Raw genomic sequence first — 10,982 nt, 5'->3', positions numbered from 1 at the left:
ATCTGGGGGAACGTTTGTTCGCCAGAGCGCCCCAAGGGATGACGAGGTCGAATGGTCATAAACTACTACAAGACCATTTCAGGCTGGACATAAGGAAGAAATTCTTTACTGCCCGAGCCCCCAAGGTCTGGAACAGCCTGCCATTGGAGGTGGTTCAAGCACCTACATTGAACACCTTCAAGAGCAAATTGGATGCTTATCTTGCTGGGATCCTATGACCCCAGCTGACTTCTTGCCCTTCAGGTGGGGGGCTGGATCGATGATCTTCTGAGGTCCCTTCCAGCCCTAATGTCTGTGGAATCTGTGAAATCTATGAAACAGCAATCCCTAGATAACTGCCATATGTACATAATTAATACAATTTAAGTTGCCTAGTTCAGACTGCCCTAATCTGCATTAACTTTAATCCTCATTCAGTGAGGATTAGTTAATGCAGACTGGAGCCAGTTTTAATTTGGACTACACATGTCCACGTGCATATAGTGACAGCTGTAGTCTGGATTAAACCTAGAAAAATTTAGCATCTATAAACGGCTCATTTGCTCTAACTCTTAGTACTGTCACATTGGCAAAAATCTATGTAGTAACGTGACTCTTTCTGTAGTACAGACAGACCTGGACAGTCCAATTTGGTTACTCCCCTCTCTCATGCCTTTTCTCTCGTGAGAACCTTGGCAGACCTTCTTTTCTCAGCAAAAAAGCCTAGTTAATTTCCAGCCTATTTCAGTAAAATGTTACTGTTACAGGCATAACAGCTGTAGAGAATTTTTGCCAATTTCATGTCTTCTTCCTGTGAGTCATAAAAGCATAGAAATGTTGTTTAAGTTTTGGTCACTACCATTCCAGTGCAGGTGTGGAGATCCCAAGTCCCACTCTGCCCAAATCTATTTTCCCTAATTTTTCAGGATATCCAGTACACTGGAGTATACTGCCTCAAGAATAAACCCACACTAATGCCCTAATGCAGCTTGCATTGTGTCCTGTCACAGGTTTCAGCACACTGTCAATAAATGATTTTAAGAAAGCATGAAAAAGAAAAATGTCAAATTGATTAATTTTGAGACCGGTTTCTTCCATGATCAAGTGCTCATGTATAAGTAAGCATCCATCAACAGACATTTCTTGGTGGCTAGATTAATTAAGTCATTGTTTTCTAATTTATTTTTCTGCTCACAGGTGACTTCTTATACCTACGAGCAAACAGCAGTCAGACAGGTGGTGTTGCCAAGGCTTACAGTGCTAGCTTGCCTGCCAGGATGGCCAGTGGAGATTACCAGGTATATTGCTCAGTTTTAGCATCTTTGTGGAACTGATCTTGAAGTTTCAAGTGCCCAGTTCTTGTATATTGCCCACTTTCTCTCTCATTTTATGCAGTATACAGTCTGAGAATCCTGGAAATTATTGCTGCTGACTGAACAACACATTTAGCCAGGCATTAGATTCTAGAAGGGACGTGCAGGTGTATGCTTAAAACAAGGGAAAATGATGGTCCCGTGCTAGCCTGCCACACAGAGACCTTAGACCATAGAGGTCTGTATGCTTTAACTAGAAAACAGGTCACAATGAGCAAAGGCCACCAGTGTTCAAGTGCTGGAAACACTAGCAGTCCATCCTAGCAACCTGCACTTCAAACCTATGGAGTTAACTGTATTGCTCCTTAGGCCTGAAGGTGAGGGGAGCCTGAATCTGTTGTATACTTGAGACATGGTAACCAGAATCCAAGAGTTACAGTTGAGTTAAGAGCAGCTTTGCAGGTGCAGGGCTGTTCTGCCCACACAGCTTTTTCAAGGAGGGCTTCTTGCATTTCTCCATATACAACCTTGATGGTGTTGTATTAAGGAAGGAAGGATCATCCCTTGCATCACTTCCTATCTGATAAAGAAGAGAAGGAAGCAAAAAGTTTAGGTCCCAGCCTAAGAGCCAGGGGTTCTGAGAATCCTGGGAGCATGTGAAAGCTTCTTGTGTGTCCCCAATCAGTGTAATCTAAAGGGAAATGTATGTGACAGATTTGGAACTACTTGGTAATGTCTTTGAATACTGTGTGTTGGCTTATCTGGGGGATTGTTCCATATGAAAATAGGAAGAAGAATTTGCCTTGACAGAAACCAATGGTTTTTTTATCTTACATCAGACCTGGGTGGAATCTGTTTTTTAGGTGGAAAGGGTTTCTGGCCAAATTATGAGGATGGAGTCTGGCACTCCAAGGTGATAGTATGGGTATGTTTCATGTAAAAAGGGATGCAAAATTGATAGCAGATGGTCTTTTTTTTTGAACTTCCCTCCCATGTTTGTTGAGTGTCTTTGCTCTATTCACTTTTGCGAGGAGGAGTGAAATGACAGCTATGAGTATGCCTGAGTTAAACTGTAAGCTCTGGACAGGAACACAATTATGACTGTAACCTTCCCTGTTACCTTTCCTGGGTATTAAATCTCCACCTTAGGTTAAAGTATCCAGAGGCAGTTGAAAAACTGTCAGCCTGACAAGGACAATCTATTTCTGGACTCTGCACTCTTGATAGCGGAGAAGATGCCTCCTAGAGAACCACCAATGAAAGGGTCATCAGGGCTCATCAACTCTGACCCACTCTTTCCTAATGGAATAATGGGCTTACTGCTCCCTCTTGGGGCCACTGTCTTTGAATGGACTCTCTATACTAGGGCTGGGCAATTATTTGGGCCTGGAGGCCACATATGGAGTTTTGATGAGTTGTTGCAGGCCATGTTAGCATCTGCACCCACCGTAACAACTCACCAAAAGTCCCTGTGTGGGATGGGGCTGTGGGCAGGTGGGCGAAGCTGGGATTATGGGTAAGGGTCACAGGGAGGCCCTTGCCTTGTGAAGGGGGGTGGGAAATGTGGGGGGTACGTGTGCCTACGGAGTGGTCTGCCTGGGCTCTGGGCTCTAGGTCCCAGGATCCAGCTGAGGGTGAGGGGAAGGAGTGGGCAGGGGGTGCATGGAGCAGAACTTGCCCAGGTGGGTGGTCCACTGAGGACCCCGTGGCACTATGCATGGGGCCAAGCCCTGCCCACAGCAGCCCATACCATGCTCCAGCCCACACCTGCTGGCCTAGCCATAGTCAGCACACACAGCTTCCAGCAGGGCTGCTCCCAGTGCAGCTGCTGATTAGCTCCCTTTGGCTCCCCTTGCCTCCAGCAGCAGCTCCTCCAGCTCCTGCTGTGCTGCTCCAGGCCAGGAGGAGGCTTTAGCCAAGCAGCTCTTGCCCCAGCACTGTCTGTCTCCAACTCCCATCTACCTTCCACCCACTTGGTAGCTCGTGCTGGTCAGGTGGAGTGTTTGGAAGGCAGCCAAAAGCTGGAGCCAGAGCCCCGCATGCTGGGGCAGGAGCCACCAGTGAAGCTTCCTCCCAGATGGTGGCAGCCGCTTTTGAACTAAAACACAAAGGAAGTGTTTTAGTTCAAAAGCGCACCACCACCATTTTCTGTGCACTGATGCGCATTTCACTGTGTATACAACTGCAGGCGATGCATCAGTGGGTGCTTTTCAAAGCACCTGGCACTGCGGCACTTGCATGTGTAAAACTGGTCATAGTTAATGAAGGGGATTGCTTCTGTGAGAGATGCCATTCCATGGCCATATGCTATAGACCAGGCCAGCAGGCAGGAGGAGCTATCTTACCCCTAAGGCCTTGAGCAAAATCCAGAAATCACTGAGCTGGTGAAAAACAGACGGGAAATGCAGTTAGGAGTTTGCTGTTTTTCCTAACTGTAATGCTTTAAAGAGTAAAGCAGTTTGTGGTTAAAGACTGCTTTTTCTAAACCTGTGTTTCCTTAGTGTGCTGCCACATTGTCTCTGAGGGATGTAACTAGGAAGTCAGATCTCTTGAAGCCAAGTGGGCCCTAAGAGAACATGTCTATTGAGCTGAGGCTTTGTAAAGGCTATAGCTGTTGTTCTGGGGTCCAGATTTGTGGCCTGCCTTTGTCCCTCCACAGACCTAAGTAGTTTGCTGCCTGTCGAGGAGAGGGGTTGGAGCCAAATTGTAACAAATCATGAAGACTCATTTTAAAGGCTGGTTTATCAGTCAGAAAAGGTGATCCCCACACTCATTTGCTCTCCTTTTACCACAGAATACCATTATCTTTTTGCTCTTGTTTATTACAGGTCCAATTCTCAGTGCATATTTTTGGCAATTACAATGGCACCCTCTCATTATCTGTCCAGGAGGAGACAGATGGAGTCTGTACCTCCCTGTGGGAAAGGACAGGGAGCTGGAGTGACAACTGGTTTCTAATCACTCTGCAAATTCCAGTGCTCCAGAACTGGTAAGAGTGGCTTTGGCAGCATCCGTATATTTGCCTGTGGAGTTTAGTGAATGTGTTGAATCCATTATTGAGCAGTGTTGTTTTCATTCTTGCCTCTTCTTAGCGTTTCTCCTAAAACCAGGTGTAAATGGGTGCAGGAGGTCCGGTTGTTGAACACATCTCCTTACATGATTAATGGATACAGATTTCCAATTGCTACCCAGTGTTGATAAAAGAGAACAGCACATGGTCTTTTTATATTGCAAAAAAACCTACAGGCCTGATCCAATGGGAAACTTCATAAGACCTAGTTTTATTCACTGTTCTGATCATTTTAAGTTAATGGGTTTTGTGCTGGTGTATTAACTAGGGGTGTTTTGGAGCCTTGTGATGCTGGAGAAAAATAACAATTTATCTGTTAAAGGTGGAAACAAAATGATTTATAAAATGCAGTTAGTTAATTTAAGACAGGTGAGTAGCTGAACTAATCACATAGGGGTGAATGTGGGTAAGTAAGTAAGATGAAGCCATCAGGAAACCATTCACATCAAACTGTTCTACCCAGCCATCATACTCATATTATCCCATCTTTCTATTGGTGCTTGATGCTGTGTCCACTCCAATTTGAGAGTGAGTGAGACTAGTTGTACAAGTAAGGATGTCAAGAAAAAAGTTATTTTCTATAAACAAAAATGTCCAGATTTTCAGTCGGCTATGTGTGAAAAGGCGTATGTATCAATACATGTAGTCAGCTTAAGTGAGAAGATTCCACTACACGCGTGTACAAGTCAATGATTTGCATGCACACATATACTTATTATGAAATCTCAGAGTATGCGTATACATTGGGGCTTTCACATGGCTAAAACTGTGCCTTACCAGCATAGGAATACCAGTATACTGTGGGCATGTCTACACATTCATTAATGTGCCTTTGCTACTGCACATTAAATTTAGCACCTCTAATGTGAGGTACTAAATAAATGTGTATTAGGCTGCCCTAAAGCACAGTAGTGAAAGCACACATTTTTTAGTGCCACAATGCATAGTAGCCTAATTTTACTGTGCATTAGCATATTAGCATGATTTTTGATGTGATGCTTTAATGTACAGTAAAATAGGCTACTGCACATTAAAGTCCATGTGTAGACACTCCCTGTGCTGGCAAAATGTTTCTAGGGTGGACCCAGCAACATTTTATGTACACACACATCTTAAAATATAAAACATATCTTAAAATATTATTTAGGTTATGAAGTAAAACTCAAATTTAGAAAATGCCAGAATTAAGAGAGTGTGTGACTCTCATGTACATAAACATCATAGTACTGTCTTTAAATACATACTCTAATATTACTTATCTCACAGAGCTCTCTGCATGTTACTTCTTTCATTTTTAAAAAAGCAAACTAAAAAACATACATGTCTTCATGGGGCATCATGTCAATACCCACATGATTCATCAGCAGGGTTGGAACCTTTAGCTCCACCACATAGCCTTGGGCCACTTGAGCTAACAGAATAACTGGTAGCAGTAGTAGGTTGTCATCCTCTCTCTGGACCAGTACTAGAGATGGGGGGAAGAAACATGTACTTTGCTAGGAGTTTCACAAAAAGTTAAGACTTGAGAACCATGAGTTCCATTCCAACTCCGTACTTCTTCCTGTACCCCCAAGCTTGACCTCTTCTACCTTATCTGTATCAGTCTCCCTGTCCACCGTAATCCCTATTTCCCCCACCTCCTCCATAACCTAATCGTTTTGCCCAGTGGTCCGAGTTTCTCTTTTATCTCAGCTTCCAGTCCCAATTTCCCTATCCCTCCATGCCAGCCTCCAGTATTGGTCCCCCTTGCTTCCTTACTTCTTACACTGATATACTTCCCTACCTTTTCAGATCTGCTTCTTGTCCCTTCCATATTTATATCAGGCAGCTTCCTTTCTACTGGGTTCAGCAAGGTGAGACTACATGTAGTAGAGGAAGGACAGGCTTCCTGCTCTCATTTCAGGTATCCAGTCCTAGACCTGGCACTGCCCATAGAAGCTCACAGTGGCAATTGCAAGGAAAGCCCAGGCTGTATATGCCTAATGAAGATAGACTCTTTGCAGATGTAACTTTTAAAGTATAAAGAAGTCTCTGCTGAGCACATGACTGCATTTTTTCAAAGACTTATAACTTGGCCAAATTTGAGGGGCTAGCAAAAGGCACATCCTTCATCTAAATTTAGAGTCCCTGCTCCAAAGCATGGGGGCACTGGAGTATTTAAAAGAAATGGTTGCTGGCAGTTTTCAACCTTGGCAAAACAATATATTTTTCCTTATGCCTCGTGCACAGAAACAATTAACCATTTTGGTTGACATTTTCCAGAAAAATTCAGCCTGAAGCAGATATCTGGCAAGCAAAATGTTAACATAAATGGCAAAATTTGGCATTTATAAGCAGAAGAAATCAGGGGTTTATAATGGGAGCTATTGGACAAACTTAGCGTGTGTGGTAGAAACCACACCTGTAAGAATACAATAGGTTTTGTTATCCATTGCAATTAAATAAAAACCTTGACTATGAATTACTGTTTCTCCTTATTTCTGGGTGCGGCTGTCTTTTCACTTTGATTGATGCAGGGTCTAGTATTGTCCTGTCTGAGGGGGTCCTTGCTATACAGTTATGGCGCAGAATGCCATATCCCATTTTCCAATGTAGCAGGGAGGCCTCAACCAAAGTGGGTGATGGCCAACTGACCTCCATAACTGTTCCTGCCAATTTGTTAACTTATGAATGTTAAGTGAGAGCAGCAAAACCTGAAACCTTGAAATCAATCTGAGAAGGAAAAAACAAAGCAGGATTTGCAAAAGGCATATACTCCCCCAGACAGTTCAGTTTCATCTGTCAGGAAGGAAAGCCTCCTGTCCTGCTGCAGGAAATCTCAGTGATCAACCTTGTTCTGCCCTGAATCCCTGAACCATTCTGATAGGGCCTGGACTCACTCGTGGCATATTTCTGGGTAGGGGCAGTAAAGGATTAAGAATCTCACTCAAGCAGCATCTGCCTTGGTTTCTCTTCTCTCCTTCCCCTGCCACTGTCTTCCATATCTTAGCTCCCCTGCTCCAGAGGAGCTTTCTCTTCATGGCTGCTTCTTTCTCTCTCAGGGACCTACTCTGACTTCTTGAATCAAAATGTCAAGGTCTGTGCATCTACCCTATTCTTTTTCTGGCTTCTGGGAGAGGAAGGAGCCAGTGGTAGGCTAGGAGGAGATGGAACAAATGTAGCAGGGAGGGATTGGAATTGAAGTCTGTGAGGAACGAAAGTGGGTCGAAGGCAGTCTCTGGCGAAAGCCAGAAGAAAGGAGGGCTAGGCAGCCAAGGAAAGGTGATGAGGACCATGTGCATAGCCCTTGGCAGGTTCATCTTACAGGTAGATTGTTTTTTAAATTGAATGGGGAGAGATGGATGGCAAACCGTAGGGTTCAATGTTCAGTGTCCGGATCAGAAGCCTACCTACATAGGAAGCTATTTTTGGTGACTCTAGTTCAGGGGCAGGCAAAGCCCTGCGGCAGACTCCATTTCCCAGCAGCCCCTGTCTGTGTTCCCCCTGTCTGTGTTGCTGCAGCTGGTTTCCATGGAGACTCCATCAGCAGCAGGACCGTGATGGCACAGGACCAGGGTTTCCATGGAGACTGGCCCCAGAAGCGCTAGCAGGATGGTAGCTGGATGGGGAGCTGGAGTGTGGGCAGAACTGCGGGGATGTGCACGCAGCAGATCGCAGCTCTGCCCCCACTCCAGACCATGCTGTCAGTGCTGCAAGAACCAAGCCCCAACCCCAGAGGAGCTCCCCACCAAGCAGTGCCCTCTGCTAGTGCTGCTGGGGCCAGTCTCCATGGAAACCCTGGCCCTGCACTGTTCTGGCCCACCGCTGCTGGGGTCTCCATGGAAACTGGCTGCAGCATGACACAGGCAGAGCCTGTTAGGAAATGGAGTCTGGCCAGTGGCCAGATCCACCCTTTTGCCAACCCTGCTTTAGCAATATATATCTGCCTATGACTCTTCCCCTCTAAAAACACCTATAAATCACCATAAACTGAGAGCTGGCAGAACACTGAGGAAGGCAGGCAAGGGTTATAAAATACTACAAGTGCAACCAAACTGTCCTAACAAGCAGCAACACTGTGACCACAAGGGTGGTGGTCTGTAGCAGTGGACTCAGATGCATAGGCGACTGGTAGGGGATGCATGGGGGTGCACTTGGCCCCCCTGATGGGGCCAGTGCCCCCCCCAATGACTGACACCGATGCTGTTGCTAGGGCTGTTGCCATCGGCGGCTTCTGTGGGTGCTCCGCCAGATTCAGGAGGCACCACGCTCAGATGGCAAATTAGTTCCCCCCTTCTTTGTTATAGAGTTGTGGAAGTCCCTAGGGTTGTGGAAGTCCTTTGGTTTACAGTACACTGTTGGTGTATCAGAGTTGTTTTTCCAGTATGGTCCAGCTCCCATGGGTGTGAAATGATTCACTTAGATGTAATAGACCACATATTTAGCTGGTATAAATAGCGATATTGTTAGTATTTCAGTGGAGTTATGCTAGATTTCATCCTCTGCAGGATAAGGACCAACCTTGGGTTGCTATGTATATATACATTTTTGTATTTTGTATACATTTTGTATACATATTGCCACTAATTTAGAAAAAGAGTGTTCCCAAGCAGGACACTTAATAGTTTACACAGCATACTCTGCTCATCAAAATTCAATGCCTCATAAATCATGAGCAAGTTTCACTAGTGGCAGCAGCTGAGGTTCACTCCATGTGCTTTTAATAAGCTCCAAATGGACTAGACCTCAGACATCTGTTTATTTATGATGTTACATCAAAAACAGTTCAGTTTGATCCATTAGGAAAGGACCCTTCCATGTATTTTTTCCCTTTTGAATTCAGAGAGCATGATGACATGCATTCTGTCTTCTTGGATAAACCAGCTAATGCATGGCTCTCACTAAGTAAGCCTGAGCAAGGAGAGACACCCAGGGAAGGGGACATGCAAAGGAGATATTTCTAAACTTTTCAAGAAGTAGACAGATGCTCAAGTGGTGTAAACTGATGTAGCTCTGTTGATTCCCGTGATTTATATTAGCTGAAGATCTGTCCTAAGATTTGCCTCTATCTTATGAGCACTGGGAAAGTCCTTGGATTTTGGTTTTGTTTGTGGGATTGGGGGGCAATTTTTGCCTTATGTGTCGATGTATTTTCTTTGCTGGGGCAATTGTCTGGTATTCTGGAGAAGACAGAATCACAGGGGTAGAAAGGTCCTGAAGAGTCATCTAGTTCAACCCCTTTTACAGGTGTAGGATTTGCTACCCTCTAAACCATCCCAGACTGATGCCTACCCAGATTCTTTTGGGAAGCTGCCCCAACAAAGGGTATCCCCCAGCTTCCCTAGACAGTTTATTCTATTGTCCTACTGTTCTTCCAGTTAGGAAGTTGTCTTCACACAGTCACATGCACACATGAGTGAATACGTGCACACACATACAGCGTGGGTGGCATAGTACCCCATGAAAGGTGGCATCATATAGTTGGTTCTTAATAACTTATTAAGTGTGAAGGAGTGGTTTGTGTCATCCCCTTATGGCTGTTCATCAGGGGTGTTCCTGAAGAAATAGTTTGAATACATGTCACCCTTGGAGAGCAGCTAGGATTTGTGTGTGTGTTTCTTCTTTCTATCTCTATCTCTAAAACATCTATCTTGTTGCAAAGGTTTCACCTGCAGCTTCTGGCAACCTGGGGCTGGAATTCCCAAGCTGACATTGCTGTTGATAATATTACTTTTGGACTGGACTGCTTCACTGATGGTGAGCTACATATGATTCAAAGCATGTTAGAGAAATGTTTATAGATGAGCCAGTGATTCAGAGAATGTGCTTTTAATCTTCCTACAGAAAGTACATGGTTTGTCTGCATTAGGTTGACAGTTCTGCAGCATTTGGACACAATTTCCTTCCTCTCTTCTGCTGGAGACTACCTTCTTCTATACTGTTTTGTGGTGCATCTCAATTTTCTTAATGATTTTTCTTTACCTAATCTACAGTGTACCAGATCACATAGTTTGAGTTATATACACATATCTCAGTTGGAAAGACTGTCTTTGCACTTGGACTGTAGGTGGAATGATCACATTGTATTGTGTTTTAGTAGTCCTCTCAGGCTCACAGCATAGTGGAACAACTGATAGACTCCAGAGGCAGCCATATCTAGTTCTCCTCTGATAGATTGACTAATACATCAACTTTATGGTGAAGAGGAGGAAAAGAAGGGACCTCACAAATCCTTTCCTACTCCAGTACAAAGTCTCTCTCTCTCTCCTGTGTGCATTCACGTACTCTCTGTGTGTGCCTGTCTCTGCCTCTCTCTCTCTCATGAAGAATAGGAGTCCTTCAGCAAAAGAAAGCCCCCAAACCCACAATATTACAGTGTTGCTTATCCTCCAAATATAATCTTTGTTGGAAATAATCTAGCAGCTCACAACCCTCCCCAGTCAAATTATGCCTTCATCTACCTCTTTACAAATGCATGCTCCTGATTATGCAGCACTATAAACTATGGCATTCTAAGCAGCAGGATAGTCTAAGATACTGGGATATTTAAGTATCTAGTTGCTGCTATTAAGTACATAGATATAACTGTTAATCCAAAGTACATAATCAAATTTCTTTAAGCAGTAATAAGACAGCTTTAT

The 10,982-nt window shown here is 44.3% G+C and overlaps 1 protein-coding gene across 1 annotated transcript in view; it reads left to right on the top strand.

Moving 5' to 3' along the window:
- Positions 1 to 10,982, top strand: part of LTK (leukocyte receptor tyrosine kinase) — a 200,232-nt gene that overhangs the window by 108,147 nt on the left and 81,103 nt on the right. The window contains exons 8-10 of the mRNA XM_019519044.1: positions 1,177 to 1,277; positions 4,121 to 4,281; positions 10,004 to 10,098. Of these exons, the coding sequence (XP_019374589.1) occupies positions 1,177 to 1,277; positions 4,121 to 4,281; positions 10,004 to 10,098 (357 nt within the window). The remainder of the gene's footprint in view (positions 1 to 1,176; positions 1,278 to 4,120; positions 4,282 to 10,003; positions 10,099 to 10,982) is intronic.

This window comes from Gavialis gangeticus, unplaced genomic scaffold, assembly GCF_001723915.1.
Source record: "Gavialis gangeticus isolate Ggan-Ray unplaced genomic scaffold, GavGan_comp1, whole genome shotgun sequence".
In the NCBI taxonomy this organism is placed as follows: Eukaryota; Metazoa; Chordata; order Crocodylia; family Gavialidae; genus Gavialis; species Gavialis gangeticus.
This window is presented reverse-complemented; position numbering and strand designations above follow the sequence as displayed.